Below are 21,819 nucleotides of genomic sequence, written 5' to 3' on the forward strand. Positions count from 1 at the left end.
TGCTATAAAAAATTGTGATATGATTAGATTATGCTTTTAACTGTTGAGACAGTTATAACATCACCTTTAGCGGAGCATCAATTATTCGCTAAAATTTGCTATGGTCGGGCTCGGTCCCTATTACAAAATGGCGGGTTTCCACTGTACTGTGTTGTAATGACTTTGTTAGTTATTCTTTGTGATGAAAAAAGATTGTCACACGCATGGGCCCCATTTTTTTTTGAAGAGCAGCTCTTCATGACGGCAGACTCATCATGTGTTTAACAACACAGAATTCTTTCATAATCATGTCATGTGCTTGCAGAAAAAAAAAGAAGCTTCATTCCCCCTATCCATTCTATTCAAGTGTGGCATCTCACTCCTCTCTCTTCAATTACCTGACCAGCTCAAACATATGATATGGTGTTAACTAGTCAGGTACACGTATAATAATCATCAATAAAACTTGAAAAATATAGTTAAAAAAAAAAATCCCATCACATGGATGCTATTAAGGAGCATGTTTTTTCCCCAAAGTCAATGTGTGATATAAGAGATAAAGCTCAAAAAGGAAAGAAACACTGTGCTACTATCATAAAATCATGAAAGCAAATGGGACTTTTATAATAGGGGAAGGAGAGCAGACGAAGTGCCCCACCAGATGACGCTGTAGTAAAAAAAAAGAAAAAGAAAAAAAAGTGAGCTATCATTTGTTCGAATTGGTCTCGCAAATTCTTCCAAGCACCAAGTGAAAATGTACACATTTTAGCAGCCAATGAATACGAGACCTATAGTGTTATCGTAACTATGTGGCTAAGCTGCAAGGTTTTATATTACTTTTTTGAATGTGGGGTGTAGTGAGAAATTGGTATAAGTCAGTTTTCTTGGCATTTAAGTGCTTGAATTGAAATTTGTTCAAACATTTTAAAAAAAAACACCGTAAATTTATTTGCTCATGAACAGAAATGTTAAAAAACCTGAAATGAAATGATTTTCCATTACAAAAAAAAAATAAGCAAAACAATTACGTATAACAGGAGCACAGGTGTCCCATAAGTGGCACTTGATTAATAGTCTCTTGGCTTGGACAATCAGCTAATGAGAAAATCCTACTGAGGAAATGAGGCCCACACAAGTATTATCCAATGATCATTAGCACACCTCAGTGTTTACTACTTATTGTCAAGGGATTATCACCTGGGATTTGGTGACACTTACCTATGGAAAGCTGCTTACTAGCCGTACACTCATGCACACATGTACAAGCTCATTTCCGCTTGGCACTGATCAATTACAATGATGACAAAAAAACGAGTTTGAACTCAATTTTACAATCGTAACTAATTTGTAATTTCACAGTATTTAGATTTTTTTTTAATTTGGGCAATTTTGTAAATATTTTTATACCTTTATACATTCATCTTAGCCATGTGTTTGTGCTGTAAATCAAGAGATATATGTGAAATGTTAGATTTTACAGTCTCTTTTATTTTTTATCTTGATCTTCAATCCTATTTGACTTTTACGTTTTTACATGCACTTGCAATATTCCTATGTATATATTTAGGGACGGTCAGGTACCGATACCAGCCCGATTTAAAGGTATCAGTATCAGGTACTTGCGACGGAAGCCGATGGGAAGTTTTATTATCAGGAATTAAGTGGCATGCAATGGCTGACGGAACGTCTACTAAGCAGAACCAACGTGGTGTTCCTCCTGTTAGCGCTGGGGGAGCTGTCGCGAGGTACGCTGTGAGGCGTCATATTTTCGTGCTACGGCCTTTGCAGTTGTTTCAATCGGAGGACTTGTTGGGTAGATATAACGCTCGAGCCAAAACATAAATAAATAAATAAAGCATGCTTGTTCTGTATTGACACATCTTGGCGTTGCCAAAAAAAAAGTAAACTTCATGAAAACCAGGTGAGAAATTAGCCGTCTTGCCTTTGAGGGAAAATGCAGGCACTACAGTTGAGGTCCTTACTATTGCTTTACTTGTTGTTAATGAATTCAGTGAATTGAAGATAAGAACTGAGCACTTCTGCAAATCCACAAAATCCGTAAGTAATTGCCTACGCAAGATGGCGGCAAAACGTTTTTTTTTTCCTATTAAAACAAAGTTATGGCCTAACTCAGGGGTGGGCACACTCGGTCCTCGAGGGCCGGAGTCCTGCAGGTTTTGGATGTTTCCCTTCTCCAACACAGCTGATACATTATCAGCTCATCAGCAAGCTTTGCATAAGTTTGGTAACGATCCTGTTGATTGGAATCAGCTGCGTTGCAGCAGGGAAACCTCCAAAACCTGCAGGACGCCGGCCCTTGAGGACCGAGTTTGCCCACCACTGGCCTAACTAAACGAAGCTGCTCCCCTCACTTCAACATAATTCATGGCAATATTTTCAATATTGTTATATCAGACATGGCTTTGGCCTGAGTACATAAGCAGTGAACAGAAGGGATGATGTTTAGTTTGTTTTAAGCAAACAAGTGAGGAAATGTTGCCCTACAAAAAAAATCTGTCAAAATAAGAATTTGCCACTGCCGAACAGCAAATATGCTGGGGGTCACTTTATTCTGTTGAAATAAATATAACATCCATCCATCATTTCCCTCAATAATCATTTCTCACACTGCGTTACGATTGTTGTGATGTGTGTACTGCAGCATACTACTCACAACTGGAAACTCAAAATCCTTCTGATTGACGAGGTTGAGGATGTATTCAATGCGGTACTGGTTGTCTGGACAGGCCAACTGCACCGGTGGCGTCAGGGTGCTCATTGCTGTCACTATTGTCTGTAATAAACACACAAGAAGTCAAGCCAAGTCATCCCTGAATGATTATATAAAACATTGTTGTTTTTATAGGAGCCCTCACCTCAATGGCCTCTTTGATATTATTCTTGATATCATGAATTTTTTGCTTCTTCTCTCTGAAACAGACAAGTGTGAAAGTGAGTCTCCACCAAGCTATAGTTACAGAGGCCTAAATGAAAACAAATATTGTGCACAAAATACTACAACAAAATGAAAATAATAGAATGACAATAACCACAGCAACTGAAGTTGAAAACCTCCTGTGTCTAACTGAGCAGTTATTTGTGAATGTGAATATCAAAATCATTCAATAATTTTCAGCGTAATTTGTTCAATTATTACGACTCACATGGCAAAACCCATATATTGACAATTTTTTTTAAAAAAGGGTGGCAAAATGTAACAACAAAGAAGGAGGCATTATAGAAAACTCTTTTCATTGCTTGTCTATATATTTGGGCATCTGGAGTACCTGCCCACCCACTAACTACAAAATTGTTTTTACATTCTGGTACAAGACATTTGGGCCCTCTCTCTCTCTCTCTCTTTCTCAGAGAGGAATATTTCTTATAAAGGTGAATGGAGATATTCAGTCATTCACTCTCTTTTACCTTGAGTCTTACAGGACAACACAGCATTGTGTTTACCGTCTCATTTTTATACAACAGGGATGTGATTTGACCAAAGTGAAATTATCTGAAAATTTAGCCGGGGGTCTGGGGGCCGCTGGCACCCAGCTAGGTCCAGGGAGCTCATGGGTTTTCCGTGTTTTTAAGTACTTTCAATGCACTCACATGACAAAGAAATAGACAAAACAACAGCATAAATTTTCAATGTATATTGAACTATCCCATATAAAATGGCAGTTTTAGTCAACTCAAAATCAGTCACATTCAAAAACATTGGACTGCCTTTGCTTTTAAAAACTATCACTGAGAATATCATCATATCTAACTAATGTGATTACCAAGTTAACACATAAATAATGTTGAAGAGTTCAAATTTCATGAACAAATAATTGTATCATGACCAAATGAAAAGTAACTCATATTAGAGCATACCACAAATGTCTTTGTTATAGCAGAAGATGTTATCTGTCGGAGTCATGTGCATACACAATGAAATACAAAAATAAATAAATAAATAAATAAATCGGATTTTTTTTTTGGGGGGGAGATAAAAAAAAGCGAAATTCCGCGAATTAGCGGAAAAATCACATCCCTGTATACAAGTAAAACAGGACTAGGCCAAAGCTTTCGGTTTCTTTCCACCGAGTGAAAGGCGAACACTAACGTTTCACTCTTTGGATATCAAAACAAAAGGCCGCAAAAATTGGCAACCACTTCCCCCTGACGCGTCAAACTCTGCTGTGTTGTTGCTCCTCTCACTATCCCGCCAATATCGTGGTATTGACATATCGACACTCTCACAAGTACTAACTGGGCATCATCTACGCTCATTAAGTATCAATACTACGGATGCACTCCGAGAGCTAGGCCTGTCGCAATAATTAATACTAATCGACTTCTTGCTCGATGAATAAAATGCACACAATTTCTTTTTCTTTTTTTTTTTTTCTTTTTTTTACCTCAGACTCAATAAATGCTCATTTACATGCGTGTTTGTTGACATACATCATCAACATTCACTCACACACTACAGTCACCTTGCTTGCTGTGGTGCAAGTGGGCCCCCAAACGCACACATACACACTCGGAGTGGAGCAGAACAGCTTTTGAAATTTGTTTAAATGGTTCGGCTCGACTGTTCCGGTTCGGTTTGTCAGTGTCTTGTCGGCTCATAGGCACATATAAGCTAATTTATTAATTAGGCGCAGCAATGTACAGTATTGCTAATAATAGCCAAGAAGTGCTGCTAGCTGGTGCAACCTTGCAAAAGAGAGATAATTGTCTGAAGAATAAAAAAAAAAATGCAGTCAACAATAATAATGATATTAATGCTGTGAGCGTACTTCTCGTGACCATACTTTCATTTTTGACCTAAATGCAGATTTCATACAGTAACATTGTCTAAAAACACACACAAAACAAACTAAACAGAATGCTATTGACTACAAATATAGTTGCATGAAGGAGTTTGGCAAATCCCTGCATTAGTAACCCTTATCAAAGATCAGACTCAAGCACTTCAAAGATCAGTTTTGAAGAACAAAAAAACCTTTTCACCCAAGATACTTTATTTGTTGTGAGAAACTATGACCACATCATCCAAAACAGAAAGCAACATGAACATTTTCATTATCTCTACTAAACTAACTATAACTAAAGATCAGATGGGCAAACCATGAAACCTAGCAGCTAATCCGAGCAACATCAGATATCTGCCCGGAAGTGATGATTCCCCATGCATCTGGGAGTCTGGCTAATAAAGCCAGTCACACAGTCTCATACATTCATGCCCAGTGTGCACACACAGCTCACAGTGTTGAGGAGTCATGCGCTGGGTCATACGCTCATCTGCCTCAGGTGCAGATTTCAAACTACAAACTTGCAAAAGATGACTTCGTCCTTGTTGAAGCCACCACATCTGATTCAGAAGCTCATTTTGTGCAAGTCACTCAAAATTGCTGTAAAAAGGACACCAAAGGCAGCACTTTTCATTTATTTGCTAGTTATCAACACTGGCATGTTACCACACCAGCATGATGCTAGATAGCAGTTCAGCGTTCCATAATAGAGGCCTTATGTGTACCACAGACAGATACATTGTGCGACATTAGCCCACTTCTTGCCTTGGCTCTTGTCAACGAACTAATCTTTGAATCTAGGATAATTTCAAATCTCATTGGGTTCACGCTTAGGGTAGTGTTAGCCCAGAATCCCAATTGCAACATACCTGTATACATGTATTTCCTCCGTTAACTAAAAAACATGACATTATTTAAAATTGACAGTGCAGAAAATGCACATAAACTAATTATGATTCAGTGAATGGTTTTGTTAGGAAAAAAGGCTTAATGTTGATCATCGTCTGCTTTCATTGAGGATGACAGAAATCTGAGAATACTATTGAGAAGCTAAAATTCCAAAGAGTTGGACAATTTCCAATTAAACAAGACTCAAAACGATTCATTTATTATCCACATATTTATAGATTAATTTGACAGTCAATTAATAAGTCATCAGTTAATCGTTGCACCTCTACTTCAAACTTCCTCTCATATCTCATGGTGAAAACCGGAGTTACCGAAAGCACAACACTACTTTTACACCTGTTGCCTCTTCAATATTCTCTGACTAAAAATCTGGCTGAATGTAAATAATCGCACTAATATCGTATCATAATATAAACTTTCATCCAAATCTGACTAATTTATGATCTCCAAACAAGTGTCTTTGATAGTTGCGTGCTTATTTATTTTATTTTTTTACCTCCATGCAAATTGTAAGATGCCCAATTTGTATTGATCATGTGACACTGATGACAAACTTCTATTCTACCAGAAGCATGTGCAATCTAATCTGTCAGAGTGAGTGTCCGTGCAATTTAGCGCTCACTATTTGGGTTTTTAGTAAAAGAACACACTCTTAAGTTTAGATCATGTGCAACATGCCCATCACCAGCGCACATAATCTTTAAAGATACATTGTGTAAAAGTTCACCATTAGATGTCGCTAAATAATACTAGCCAATTACTATTTTGGTGTGAGCAATCAAGAATCTCGGCAAGCCATGGCGACTTGGCAGATGGCGAGAACCCCGGCGAGCCACGCCGAAAGACCCAGCAAGCCGGAGTTAGCCGGAGCAGCTAACAGGAGCGGCTAGTGGGAGTTAGTCGGAGCCAAAGGCTAGACCGAATGGCTAATAAGAGCGGTTAGCAGAAGAAGCTAGTAAAAGCTTGCGAGAGGAAAGCAGAGGGCGATAAGCGCTAGGAGCCCGAATTACGGGACTCACCGACGACCGCCTGCAGGTCCCAGCGGCAGTCGACCCATTGGGTCCAACACCAAGCTACAAGAACCACCGGGGCTAACTATGTTCGCAATAATGTCCTTTTGGCATCCGTAGCACGAAGACCCATGTTATATAATTAGATCTATTACTATAAATTAAAAAAAAAAAAGGGTTGCTGTGATTTTTGGGAATATTTTTAAAAATCAAATGTGGGTTTTAAAATGAATAAATCAGTAGTTCACCACTAGATGGGGCTAATTATTACACACAGTCACTTTAAGAGTGAAAACAATTTGCTGCCCATATTTCGGGATTATAGTAAATCAAGCCCCTATGAGCTGAATTTCAAAAATAAAACACCCCGTATTATGTTCAGCCACTGTACCCCCCTCCCCCCCCTTTGCCGCCATCAATTTGCAGGAGCATGTGATGCCTTGTTCTAAGCAATCTTCAACCAAATAGATGCGCTTATTCTTGTATTACATTATAATGTCATCCTGCTTGGCTCCAACGCGATTGGTGTTCTAGGACAAACTAGGAGTAAATTCTTGCATATGGTATGAATAAATGAATAAAAGTGGTAATCCAGGGCAAGCACGACTGAAGTTATGGCAGTGCGACGCTATTATTAACAAATAGGATGCTTGGCAGCTTGTGCCACAGTATACTGTACTTGTATTGTACTCACTCTGCATTGAAGCCGTTGACATGGAGGATCCTCATCTGTTTCACAATTGTGCTCTTTCCTGACTCACCAGCTCCTAAAAAACAGAGAATTAAATGTTGACGCCGGGCTAACTTGACATTACACACAAGAAAGACTACACACCACAAACAACGCATTTGACTGTGGTGCAATTATGAGCAGGGGAAAAAAAATGACTTTTCACATGATAGACACTTTTTTTCTTCTACAGGCCAGGACTGAGGTGCAAGCTCACGGCTGAGATAATACGTATTTCGTAAACCGGATTTCTTTGCTAGATGCAGTAATCAGAAAAAATGAGATTATATAGCTAGACTTGATCATCTTTGAATTTCATTCTTTATTATTACACAATTTATAGTTATTAAAGCTCCAAACAAATACAGTAACAAGATTGTTATAGCTGAACTATGCAAAAACTTTGTAGAGGGGTGGTACATGGCTAAAGGAAGAACCTATAACAATGAGGAAAGCACTCAATCACTTTTTACAGTTATGGGCCGCTTGCATTGGGGTCCAAGGGCGCAGATGAAAATGTGGTCATAAAAACTAACCTTTGTGTGACAGTTGGCATGGATATAAGGTCCATTGCTGCCACACTCATGACTGGAGTGCAAAAGTATACCAGCCAAACAGTACATTTTTCTTCATTCTTGGTAAGTCAGAGTTCTCTTTTCGTCAGTTTTAGAGTTTCTAACTGTAGAGTGACAAGCTGAAATTGGCTGTTCCATCGATTTAGGGGGTCATGGAGTCATCCCTTCTGGTAAGCGGGGTGACAAACTTCCCCAGATGCTACTTCTTTGCCCACTAGAACAATACAGGTATGTCAAAGAGTTCATATCTTTCCCATCTGCATTGCCCTGTTCTTCTTAATTGAATTGAATCTTAAAGAACAGTAATCTAATGCCCATCACAATCCTTAGCAGCAGCAGTTTAGCTTTTTCTATCCATGAGATGAATTTGTTGGGGCCAAGCGCGTGTTGTGACCATGGAACCGTTTGATGCTCGGGCACTTTAGTGGCCCAGCAAGCTGCCCGCTCATTCCATCTCAACTTATAACATCATGCGCTGAAATATGACCGATGACCTCATGTAACAATGTCAGCCCCACTGTCTCTCTCCCTTCTTAATGTCTTTTCCTGTGCTGCGTAGAAGAAGAAACATCTCCAGTAGGACCACTGTCAACTGTACTATGTCCAACATCAAATATGAGACCATGAGATGCAAAAAACATGCAAAACCACTACATTGTAATTCTATTATAAACCACACAACACCTCTGATGGTCACATACTGTATGTGAACCGCCAGTGTGTTCACAGTGCAACGTCTATTTAGTGTTGTTTGAAGAAATCTGTGGATTTAGTGAAGTTTAAGCATTATCTAAATCGGCCAACTTTTTTTTTTTTTTAAACAAACAATAGCATGTTTGATTAGTTTCATGTACAGAGTGACGTTCATGATACTGATGTCCTTGACTGAAAATGGGGAAAAAATATTTTTGATCACCTTTATGTTCTGAACTCCTATTTCCATGCTGGCTTATGGCGGACTGTATAGATGTAGCTCAACGTAACTGTTCTTAAGACAGTTAAACTAGTTAAAGACAAATCAACAGAGCCTCTGCTGGTTGCAGCCAAGTACGGCACTCCATCTTTTCAAAAGCAAAACACTGGCTAAATTTAGCTGTTTTGCCTTTTAATCAGGTGCACTTTGTAGTCCGGAAAAATAATGGTGTATTACTGTGCAATGTTTGGCTGCAATAATTAGGGAGAAGTAAACCGGGAAAAAAACTATTCTTGTTGAGAACTGGCTCCCATCATTTTCATTTACCGTTTTTGCAAACAATTCTCTTATTGATTTCACTGGCAACGCTATTTATTTGCGCAGCTAGCAAGAAACGTGGCGCCCAACACTCAAAAGTTTGGTGACATTTAAAAGAAAAGATAACAACAGGGCAACTTGCAACACTTGCAAATGAGAAATTTCATCCAAGGTTGGAAACTATACAAAAGCATTTGCACACATAGCTAGTCGTAACTTTAAATGACTCGTGTAGGGCTGGACGATTATGGAAAAAATAATAACCAAAATTTTGATTGAGATTGAAATCACAATTAATAAAACGATTATTCAATGATTTTAAAACTTCAATATTTCTTTAACTACTAAAACTTAACTACTCATAACTATGATCATAGCTTTACGCCCATTCATCGCTTCACGACACATAGAACACTTTATTCTTGAACACTATGGGATTTTGTCAAGTATAAAATAACCTTGCAAATATCACGTGAATGTCAATGTCTTCATTTTCAAACTTCAGAATTACCGTACCATCTATCGTATTTATTTTATCTTATGTTATTTTCACAAGTCCTAGAGGACTAACCTGGGACCTCAGGGATTGTATTTTGTGCAACGTTATGTGGAAATGTGTGTTGGTATGACAAAAACAAAAGTCTTTGGAGTTTGGATATTTGTATCCTTGAATTTTTGAAGTAAGAAAATGGTTTGAATCTTTAAAAACTCAGCTTTAAATATGACTTAAAAGGACAGTGGGAAATTAGATTAGTAAATAAAATAAGAATACTGTATAACAAACAAGCATTAAAAACAAATACTAACTGTTCCTGTGCGTTTTGGCCACGTAGGGGGAGTGTGGTGCCATGTATCCATTGTGTACCACTTGCAATGAGAACAGAAGAAAGTTGTGATTGAATTTTATTCAAATAACTTGTTTTTCCACTGACTGGGAACACATTTGTGCTTTTGAGTAGTGTTATCTTACTTGTGGGTATGCGTTTCCACAGCATTTGTGTGTGAATATTCATTATTTGAAGAAATATCACTCCCAAAGTCAATGCTAATTTCCCGTTAGCAATTGAATCTTCCATTGACTTTAACTTTAGCGCTAGGCTAGCGATGTTATAAGTATGAAGCAGGTTCTGTAATTAAATATACAGTGGATCTAATTCTTTTTGACGTGTGTTTCGTTTTACAGTTAACGCCAACTGGAGTGTCATTAAACAGCTTAACGTCAATTTGAGTTTTTCTGCGAATTAGAGTGCTCGGCTCGCTGTCGTTTAGCTTTAGCAACATTAGCACTCTAGTGAAACAACTTTTAGCCCAACAACAAAACAACGCGATGCACCATTGCATGTTGTCAAGTTACCAATATTATCGAAATTATTAATAATATATAGCTTTGTTACTTATAGGTGTGAAATGTATCTGCGTCCACAAAACTATCACTAATTTACAACATTTAAATAATTAACCAATTTGACATTATTTAAACAGAATGTTGAGCTTTATTCTCATTTGACCATTTCACAATGTCAATAGACCATTTCAGTCTGTCTAGTATGTAGGCAGACAAAGCGCTTGGGCATACACTTATCATGCACTGCTTGTTGGGCATCAACTGCCTGGGGGCTGGGGGGCACCTAAAAAAAAATCAAGCTTGTAAAAAAATCAGAATCTTAGTAATTATAATAATATCAGTATCATTTTGTGTTCCTCTTCTTTCACCCACACTGAGTGAAAATTAAAAATTTGGGGACGTACGCGGAGCTAAAGACAAAGGCCGAGAGCGTCTGGAGGGCGGGCGAGAGTGCCTAGCGCAGGGTTCACCAATTCCGGTCCTCGAGGTCCGGAGTCTTGCAGGTTTTAGATGTTTCCGCGCACTAGCACATCAGCATGCCTGATAACGATCCCGATCTTTTTATCAGGTACGTTGGTAGGCGACAACATCTAAAACATGCAGGACTCTGGACCTCGAGGACCAGAATTGGTAAACCCTGCACGAGGCAGTGCGTAGTCAGGATTGTTGGTTCGTCCCCCGTGTAAAGTTGCATTCCTCTCCTGGAGCCCATATTGAGGGAAATTAAATTAATTCTTCCACATAGCGGAGCAAAACGCGGGGCCGAGAGTGCCCAGTTAACAGGTGTTGTGCCAATGTATTTACCCACGAAAAAAAATCGTATCCCCTTCCGCGGGAGCGCGCACACAATGTCACACTACTACGCATGATTACTACGGACAGTCTTTTCATTTAAAGACACAAACGACACACTTATATTTCAGCTTTATAAACAGGTACTTGTATTTAACGACCAATAGCTGCGTGGAGAAGCAAAAGAAAAGTACTCCTACTCGCGTTCGGCAGCAGACTCGAGGTGCGTTCAATGACCACTCACACAATAGGACATCTCAAATCTCCATAGAAAAAAATCATTCAGTGCACCAAACAGCGATGACTAGTCCTACGTGAGCACATTGCAGGGGGTAAACATTCTATTATTTATTTTCCCAATAATCACAGATGACTGATGAAAATAAAATAAAAATGCTATAGCAGGTCTGATTATTATTCTCTTTAGTGTTTTGTTCATGCTGTCTATACCTGTTGTTTACAGAGAACTTATTCAAAAGAGCTCCAGATTTTTTGTGGTGAATGCTATGAAAATTATGTTTTACAAATGCAGGTTTATTCTTTATTTTGATTATTATTATACTCGTATAGCATATTAACTTGAGTAACAAAGAAGACAATGCCCAAGAATTAAATACTCAAATTAATTAAATGTGCTAAAATGTTCCATCATAATCTGCTCCATTCTACTTTTGCAGAATCAACACACATGATTTAAGGACTACTCTTTTTATCTCTCGCCTTTATTTACACAAAGCAATAGAGAGAGGGACCACTCCTGACCGATAAGTAAGCCGATAATTGTTTGCAAAAGTAACTTGACTACAAATATACTTTCGCATCTGACTATAAGTCTAACATGTACAAATACATTGAAACATAGTATAAAGCACCATGAAGCTGAATTTTATTGATATGTCTCCTTCAAAGACAACCAGTAACTCATTTTGAGTTTGCCAAAACAAAACAGTCATGTTTTAAAAATGCAACAAAAACTGCGAGAGTAACATTTTGAGGAGACCCGGTAAAGAAAGCCCACACTGGCGACTGCAATGCATCTTCTTGTGAACACGAGGTTGCGCGCATTATGACGTCACAAATATGCGACACTACCTTAGAAATGGGGAACGGTTGAGGAATTGGGCACAACTTGAGCCACAACCAGAACAAATATTATCGGCAGCTTTCTTTATTATCTGGTTTATCTGTATGATGTCAAATTGGTCGATAATTGGCGATAATTATCGGCTACCGATATTATCGTGCATCCCTACAAACATCAATAGGTCTCCTCGTTTTTGCCATCTTATCCTCCAGATCTCAACCTCCAAAATGGTGGCCATTTTGGCCAAGCAAAATATCGATCATGTGATCAAAGGTCTATTCTAGATGAGATCAAACTATCTGATTGAATACTAGCAAATGTTTTGCGGTGGGATGTCAACAACATTGCCTTTCTGTATATAATCTGGCCTTTCATCATGTAGTGAAGGTCCTGCACTTCAAAAGAGAAATTTTTGGAACAACTCAAAAGTTCATTCAGCACAATGTTAATTTTATTCTTGAGTTTGAATCTGTTTATCAATGGCAAAGCTCTTGGGTGAAATCAAAACAAATGTAAGAGAAAAATGTCAGTTATGTTAGACAACCAAGCACATTTTTCTTTTCATGTGAATCCTGCCCTTCTGCTTTGTTCAAGTCGCCACAACTTCCTCCGCAACATAATATGGGTGTGTCTTTCATGCCATGGTATGACTGTCATATTTGTACTTTTAAAAAAGTAGACCAAAACGTTGAGGTCTAAATGAACATGGAGAGGAGGAGTTAATGGAGGGGAGACGGTCAAGAAACTCGTATGTAACGTGGAGCCCCAGCCCATCGCCCAACACACAACCACATGTTGTGTCTGTTCACTTCCACAGAGTTGTGTTGGCAACACTCAAATTACACGAGTGGCTACTGTATAACCAAAACAATAACATTTCACATAATAAAAGTGTTAGTAAACAGAAACATTTACTTACACTATGAAAAAGATTGTTAATTGATCACCACATTGTCGCCAATCACCCACTGAATATTAGTTTGGTAGCTTCATTTTGGCAATGCCACTGTTTTGCAAGCTGCCATTTGCACTGATCCAAGAAATGAAACCACTTACCTAACAGCAATAGTCTGTGTGTTGCTCTGTAGATTTGTTTGTCTTTTTGGAGCTGCTTCTCTATCTTTTTGTTTGCTTCTCTCTGGGCCTTCTCCTCATTTCTCTGGTCTTCAGTCTTACTGTTGCCCAAACAACCCATCTTCCCTCAGGGAAAAGCAAAACAAAAAAAGGGGAGTCCAAGGGGAGGTAAAAGGTGGTCTAAGTATACACGAGTGTTGGTAGATTAATAAATATCTCTAACGTGGACATCAGTCTGGAGCCCACGTTTGACCCGAGGGTTAGGTAGGAGAGCCACAAACGCGGAGAAATGTCCCCCAATGGCCTGGTTTAAAAAAAACAAAAAAAAAACGGTAGTGGGTACTAGCCTCTCAGCCCAGATACAGAATATTTGTAATTTATGTCCGTGGAGGAAGTTTTGTTGCCCCCCAAAATGGGAGCAATCGGAGTTGCTGACGCCACCGACAAGGCCGGATCCCCTTTCTCTTTTTTCCGTGGCTTTTCCCACCCTTCAGTTTGACGTTACTTGTGTCTCAACAAATGACAACGATGACTTGAAATATCGACAACAACGGCGAAAGTTGTGGCTGTTCTCGGAGAAGACGAACGGGGAGCAGAAGAGAAGCCCGGTGTGCATGAGCCAAAGCCCGGGTCTTGCGTCTCACTGCTGCTCGCAAAAGGGAGCGCAAATCGGCGTGAGTGTGGCCCTCACCCGCATGGTAGCGCGGCTCGGTCCCAAGCCTCCTTTCAAAACACGCATTTTCTTTGCCGATCCAATTGGTTCTGTTCGGCGGTGGTCTTGTTGATAAGGGCCCCACCAGTAGGAAGTAAAGGAAGAACACCCAACTACAGCTACATATGAGATATTTTCATTGCTTCCGGACCACTTCTCCTCAGCTAGCTGAGCCAGACAGCAACAGCCACAGCCTTCTGGGCCGGTTCCGAACACGGATCCCCGATTTCTACTCCTTATTCGGGTTGCTGTTTTTTCTTCTCCAAAAGAAGGGGGCCCTCCTCCGGGGTCTCGAGCGTGTATGTCCCTGGCTTGGTGTTATCAGCCCCTCACATCACAAACGATCCCGCACCGTGACACTTTGCTTCTGGCCGGTTCGGGTCCAAATTCAACACGTGAATAATCCCGAGTCACAATTAAAGCAGAAAATGGAGGCGTGAAGTGTGTATGTGTGTGGAGGTGGAGGGGAGCAGCCTCAAAATGTCTCCAGGTTTGTTGTTAGGGTGAAAAGCAGCTGGCTGTCAGACTGGACTGAGAGGAGCCTACATGAGGCCTGTACGTGCACTCACACGCACGCTCGTACGCATACATGCATTTTTCTCCCCCATAGTTCCGAGGTCGGTCGCAAAAAAAAAAGATACAGGCTAGCACACTGCATGTGCAATTACATTGACTAGAAAAGAAGAAAAAAAAGCAAACACGCTAGCTAGTCGTAGCAGCACATTCGCGCCGCCTAGGCCGCCCTACTCCTCCTCTTCCACCGCCGTCGTCGCTCAGCTGCCGGGCGTAGGCTTGTGGAGGTCGAAAAACGAGGGAAGTAGTGATTCTTCTTGGAGCTTATTCTTTTTTTTCTTCTACTTCTCCCACATGTTCTCTCGCTCTCTCTTTTTCCGAGAACAGGAGCCTACATTGAGGGTGGGCTAGGCAAGAATCTGCGAGAGACGGGGTGGGGCCACGCCGCGCTCATTGAACCCTGGGAAGGAGAGAGAGAGAGAGAGAGAGAGAGAGAGAGAGTGAGTGAGTAAGAGAGAGAGAGAGAGAGATTGTGACGTTGTAGTGCTGGGACCAGAGGCCATTGGTTTCATGGTCATGTGACCAGGCATCAGCGTCCTCGCTATCACGTCACACTTCCGGGTTGCAAAAGCTTTTGTAAACTAAAAGGTCAGAATGCAGGGTCAATATGGCTTGAATGGCTGATTTAGCTTTCTTCTCTATCCCACTAATTCGAATGTGTGCTGTGAGTTGAAAAGATGTTACCTGAGGTAAACTGCTTTGAAGCGAGACGGTATGGCGGCGGCTGTAGTTTACATATCAACAGGTTGGTTGATTCAAAATAAAAATTTGCACATATTTAACATGATCATTGAGGTACTGGCTAATTGATATACTGTGTTATTGTACAGTATTGTAATATATTGATGGTTTTCTTTGTCATACTGATGTTATTAAAAAGTGCATTAAGTCAGGCAAGTGCCCAGACACAGGCCGCCACTCGGTACACTCCAATTTTTAACATATTAACTAGGGGTGGTATACGTTCAGGTTTTTTGTGCTGCTGATTCCGATACTGATCATTCAGAGTAAGATCGACAGATTCCAATACTGGCATTAGCTGCTAGAGGTGGGCGATATTTATCGTCATTGATATTATCGTCAAAGTTCCTTTCATGATGTAGTTGCAAACTTTTCACCATGCCATTGTTATTATGGTGAATGGCTTCTGAGACTTGTCATACAAAAACACTCAACAAACTCTATTTATGTCCGGCAACAGTGTGAGCATCAGGTGGCTTCTTAATTGCCTATCGTTACGTTTCTCATCACAATCACAATCACAGAGTTTATGGCTCGATCAAACTTGGTGTTGACTTCCACGACAGGATTTATAATTGTAAATATCGATCAGGTTTATCATTTAAGGTTGACTCCCTCGACCAAGCAGATTAAGGGCAAAAAAATCACTCATCACACCTCACGCCAGGATAATTGCTCCAGAAAGTATTTTACATACATCCAAGGAACTGGTCTGTGCTGATTTTGATTGCATAGGCTACTGTTTGTATTAGGCCTAATGTCAATATGTGTGTACCTTGCTTAAGACTCAGTAATCTTCCGGTGACTATGCTACTCAGGGTGAGGGGTAATGGAATTACTGACCCGTAGTGTTTGGGATTCCAGATAGACCAAGATCCAACTCTGTATTGGTGTCCCTGGTCTTGTTTTCATGGACATTAACGTTACGGGCACCTTAAGCCGTGTACTGTACATCCATAACAGTAACTGGGCCTGATTTTGGTCAGGCATCTATCATGGAGAGAAAATTATCATTCAGACCAGGACCAACATTTTATTGCTTTGAGGTCCATTATACACAAGGTGGCAGCACTCTTCCAACACTGTGCATAACACCAACTTGGATTGTCAAAACAGGAATCCTCATGGACTACGTAGTGTGTAGCTACAGTTTACTGATTAGAGTGGGCTGAGCAGACCGAGGCTTAATTATCGCCTGTGAAATCAGTGAGTGAAGGATTGCAACAGGTAAAATGAGGAATGTACTTTGTTCAGAACTGAAGGGAACAAAATATAGGATGATGTCACTGTTGGCCAAGGTCTAATGATTTGAATCTCTCAACAGATACTTAAGATCCTTGAGCACAATAACTATTTTAGGATTTGGATTTGAACACTGTTTGTAGACATAAGACAGAGGTGGCTGAGGACTTATGTGTACAGTAATGATAAATGCATCTAAGATCTGTCCTCCATGAACACAATTTGGCATGTCAGGTGTGATCATTAGTGTGAAGTATAGAATATGGATTTGGTCATCTCTTTAGAGCAGCTTCCTTCAAAGTGACGTGAACCTGTTTTCCATTCATCCAGAAGAGGTGCAATGTCAGCCTTGAGAGAGGCTCACATTGCTCTGCTCCAATCTCAGTTCGAATGAGTTTGTTCTTCCCCTCCAAACTGGTGTTGTGTCGTTCACGTAGATTTCGTTCAAAAAGAACGAATCACTTCAGGAAGTGATCCGTTCTTTTCTCAGTTCATTTGAGCTCAGCCACGCTCATGTCGTCAATCTTCGCGAACGACCAATCAGCAGCCTGCGCCAGACACGGCCGAACGTACTCCCATGCTATTGGCGTTAGCCAACGCGGATCAGCGAGTGAACGAGTCAGTGAGTGAACATGTTGCCATTTCCGGTTCACGAACGTATCAGCGAGTGAACGAGTCAGTGAGTGAACGTGTTGTCAATTCCGGTTCAGGAATGATTCAGTGAGTGAACGTACTTTTGTTTTTGATAGAAACACACTCATAACAACAAATATAGCAACATAACATTAACTGTGTATTGTTGTTTTTTTACGTCCGTACCGGCGGGGGTGGGGGATGCGTAGACGATCGATTCGATGAACGAATCTTTTAAACAGTTCTTTTTAATGAACTGATTCTAAAGATTTAGTTCACTTAAAAGAACTGTCATGCCCATCACTACTCCAAACTCATCCAAGCTTGCCTTTACGGACATGGGAACAGTAAAGGGCCTTGCCCAAACTGTTTCCAGAACAGTAAACGGTGTCTTGGTCAACTGGTCTTCTCTATCCAGAAGGATGTCTCAATACTTTTTCTGTCTAGAGTGTATATTTGCTTAAAATGACACCCTTAATACTGCGACGGCTACACAGCATCATTTTCATAAATACAATACTACTTGCTGCTAAATCATTGCTTCTCAATTATTTTCTTTTACGACCCACAAGGAAGAAAACACTTGTAATTGTTTTAAGTACAACTCTGCATAACAGTAGGTACGTTTCCATTACCCTCATATACCGCATGTTTGATGCAAAAAAAAAAAAAACAGCAAACCTACACCTAAGCACTAAGACTCCCTGCGCACACTCTGACAATGAGAGTACCATTGCCACCCACTGTAGTGGATGTGCCATTACACTTCATTCCAGTTTAACCACCAAACAAAAAACATGTTCCCCGGAGTCACACGTCACACACCCACCTGGTATCACACCACGCCTCCCCCAGAGAGTCCGCCCCCATATTTTAGAAGGACTGTGCTAAATAGAAGTAGCACACTTGGTAATGACACACTATAGAAATTCCACTATATTCACAAGGGGCAATGTTTATATTCAAATATTTAGTATTAAAAAAATCAGATTTGCTTGTCCAAGCATTGATCATTCCTCTGTCGTCACACCGGTGCTTAATGGCCTGGCAGCCATGAATATTAGATACACTTCCCCTCACCCTGCAGCTCAAATGTGATGAGCCAGCCTTATGCCACTGTAAGCAAACAAAAAGTGCAGTGTGATTATGAGCATGGGGTCAGAAATGCCGAAAGCTAATTAACTCATTTCATGCAAAGATAGACGAAAGTGAACACTCACAGGAATTAGACAAATGGCGCAGTGCAACGATCACCATAACAGTTCACCAAGTCACTCTATTTTACGAGCAATAAATTTATGATTGTCGGCGATGTAATGACAGCAGACTATCCCTAGAGGAAGATTAGCCTCAATTTCAGCGTAGTAACAGGGATGTTTGGTCACAAGCCATTAGTAACGCTGAGAGAAAAAGAGAGCAAGAAGAGGTGAGGGAGGGGGAAAGAGGAACTGAAGAAGAGCAGAGATACTCTTCATCCTCCTACGTGAGAGGAGACCTCTCCTCATTCCCTTTGGGCTCTGTGGATCACAAACTTTATTCTGACTCAGTCTCTCCTTTTTGGATCATGTGTGAGACCATGAACCTTTTTACCATGTTGTCCTGCTTGTGAGGACGATTGCATCATTGAAAAAAAGTAAGGACGATAAGCATCGTAAAAGAGGAAGGAGTCATGGCTGGGGACATGGTGGTCGGGATGCTGTACAACTTATTTCTGCCACTCAACTTGCTAGCTGGTGAGTCTTGTCATGCTTGAATTGCGGAGAGAGTAGCGAAATAATTCACTATATTTTTCTGAATTTGTGAGAATCTAATTAGTTTTAATTCCATTAAATTGTCTCCATTAGGAAATAATGGAAATAATTTCATGCTAGCGTCTTTCCAGGGACCCAGGGACACTTAACATTATTTCATAGGTTAATCAGCATATACCCAGTGTTTCACAAACTTATTAACCCATCTATCATAAAAATGAAAATAGTTCATCCATCATCATGTAGTGCATTAATGCTGACTATTTCAATTTCAGTAAAAGTCAATGTGTTACACGTGTGACAGAAACGAGGGCTATCAAACTGCACAAATTTGAGTTTTCATGTGAAACCAGAAATTAGCATAATAGTTTTGTGTTCACAAAGGTAAGCAGATAAATATAATTTATTTGACCTCAATATTTTCATTACCCTCATGAGATATTAAGTGCCCTTGTGTGAAATAAGTCAGGCCTATGATAATAATAATAATAATAATGATGATGATGATTACAATAATATCAATATTTTATTACTACTTATAATAACATTATTATTATTATTATTTTAATTAGTAGTAGTAATTGTAGTAGTAGTAGCAGCAGCGTTGTTGTTATACATCATCTTTACCGCTCATCCTCACTGAGAAAGGCGCTGTATTATTATTAGTAGTAATAGTAGTATTAATATTATTATTATTGTAGTTGTTGTTGTTATTATTATTATTGTTATAAATATATAACTCAATAAATAATGTGCATTCTCATTTTTTTCATTTATTGGTGAATAAAAAATGTACAGATAATGATATATATATATGAATAATAATAATTTTATTAATGTTTGGTTAATAAACACCAAAGAATAACACACTCAGGGACAGAATTAATCCTCATAAATCATGCATGACTCACAGAAAAACACGACAAAAATGGCAGTAAAACAAATAGGTTATGATCTAATCCCGGACAAATGCATGTTCGCATACACACGCACACACATGCGCACACACACGAACACAATGCAAATTGCAATATAATTTCTACAGTATAGTTTTTTAGATTTATTTATGAGAGTAGAGAAAGTTATTATAGCCTGAGGAGCAAAAGCACATTCCTGAGTAAAATGTGCAGTCCAGTCACTTCTTTTGATGGAGGCAGTTTACACATTTAAATCCATCTGTCCAATTTCTAAAGCGCTTATCACCATTAGGATTGCAGTTGAGCTGGAGCTAATCCCGGCTGATTTGGTGCCTGAGGCGGGGTACAGCCCGGACTGCTCACAAGCCAATTGCAGACATTAAAGTCATCATCATGTTTTTATGAGTAACTGAGAGTATAATTAATACAATAAGCCTGAGTAATGGTAATTAGCTATTGTACATTTATATTAATCATAGATTTTAAGACAAATGTTCATATTAGCTCCTGTGATTTGTTGTTTCATTCAGTAAATAATTATACACTATCTATTTCTCAGATTTTTAAAAATGTTAATGGTAATATAAATGTGTGTGTGCTGGGTTTTTATTGACCTACTAGTCAAAGTTTGTGTTATCTGCTTAAGAAACAACAATTGAAAGTATTTGGTGGTAGAGTGTTCATTAAAAAGTGATGCATGAATATACAATTTATGGCACAACGTCAAACTGTGTGAAGCACCAATTTAAGTTAATTTAATTAATTTGAGTGAATTAATTTCCAGGTTGGGTGATGTTTTGGTAATGTGCACAGTGTAGCCAGTGTGATTCTAATCATCTGCATTTTCCCTCCCGCAAGGCTGAACTTGATTGAGTAAAAATAAAACGGTTTTCTCAACACAGCTGCCGCTTTCCGATACAATGGACTGTCCGTGGTCTACTTCCTGTTTGTACTCACCTTGCCACTGATGCCAAATCCAAGTTTGCTCACAATGAAAGGTGAGAGTCCTCCTAGTTTTTAAACAACGTTTCCATTGGAAACACAATATACTGTACAAATGTGGAGATACATCTGTAATTTAGAATCATTTATCCATCCACCCATCAATTTTCTAATTAAGGTCACGGGTAAGCTGGAGCATCTCGCAGCTGATTTTGGGTGAGAGGCGTTGTACACCCTGGACTGGTTAATAGCCATTCACAATATAGACAACTATTCACGTTCATATTGAAACACATGGACAATATTAAGTCTTTATTTAACACATCTTGTAAAAACAGCATGTTTAAGAACGTATAGTGTCAAAAAAAATCTTACTCTCAAACTGTTGCGATCACAAAATGTACCTGTTTTAACAGTCATAGAGTTGTAAACACGACACTGCATAATGCCAGTGCATCCCAGATGCGCCTCATGCATGATATAATTATTCAACACTTAACTGTCATAAAAGTGTAAAAAGAGGTTAACCACTGTTTGTAGTAAAACAACACACTACCTGAACTTTGTAAGTAACTTTCTATTTGTAACTTGTAAAGTATCTCAAAACATACAGCTCTGTGAAAGGCTGCCAACCAATCCAGGGTTTATCCCGCCTCTCGCTCAAAATCAGCCGGGATATACTCCAGCTCACCGGCGACCTTAATGAGGCTAAGCGGTTTGAATAGAAAATGGAGGGATGGATGTTGAGGTCTCATGTGAAATCATGCTTGACAAAGT

At 39.5% G+C, this 21,819-nt stretch overlaps 2 protein-coding genes across 8 annotated transcripts in view; one reads left to right on the plus strand and one right to left on the minus strand.

The window, feature by feature from the left end:
- Positions 1 to 15,211, minus strand: part of gnas (GNAS complex locus) — a 29,852-nt gene extending 14,641 nt beyond the window's left edge. The window contains exons 1-4 of the mRNA XM_077577282.1: positions 13,514 to 15,211; positions 7,395 to 7,467; positions 2,856 to 2,910; positions 2,654 to 2,773 (exon numbers count right to left, since the gene is read on the minus strand). Coding sequence (XP_077433408.1) covers positions 2,654 to 2,773; positions 2,856 to 2,910; positions 7,395 to 7,467; positions 13,514 to 13,652 — 387 coding nt within the window. The 5' untranslated portion in view covers positions 13,653 to 15,211. The remainder of the gene's footprint in view (positions 1 to 2,653; positions 2,774 to 2,855; positions 2,911 to 7,394; positions 7,468 to 13,513) is intronic.
- A 200-nt stretch (positions 15,212 to 15,411) lies between these two features.
- Positions 15,412 to 21,819, plus strand: part of LOC144058787 (piezo-type mechanosensitive ion channel component 2) — a 48,969-nt gene continuing 42,561 nt past the window's right edge. For 5 of the 7 annotated variants that reach the window (XM_077577313.1, XM_077577329.1, XM_077577321.1 and 2 more), the window contains exons 1-2: positions 18,922 to 19,165; positions 21,003 to 21,098. In XM_077577313.1, coding sequence (XP_077433439.1) covers positions 19,102 to 19,165; positions 21,003 to 21,098 — 160 coding nt within the window. In that variant the 5' untranslated portion in view covers positions 18,922 to 19,101. Of the gene's footprint in view, positions 15,562 to 18,921; positions 19,166 to 21,002; positions 21,099 to 21,819 lie in introns of those variants that run through there. The other 2 variants (XM_077577348.1, XM_077577357.1) reach the window with 2 other exon arrangements.

This window comes from Vanacampus margaritifer, chromosome 1, assembly GCF_051991255.1.
Source record: "Vanacampus margaritifer isolate UIUO_Vmar chromosome 1, RoL_Vmar_1.0, whole genome shotgun sequence".
Lineage (NCBI taxonomy): Eukaryota > Metazoa > Chordata > Actinopteri > Syngnathiformes > Syngnathidae > Vanacampus > Vanacampus margaritifer.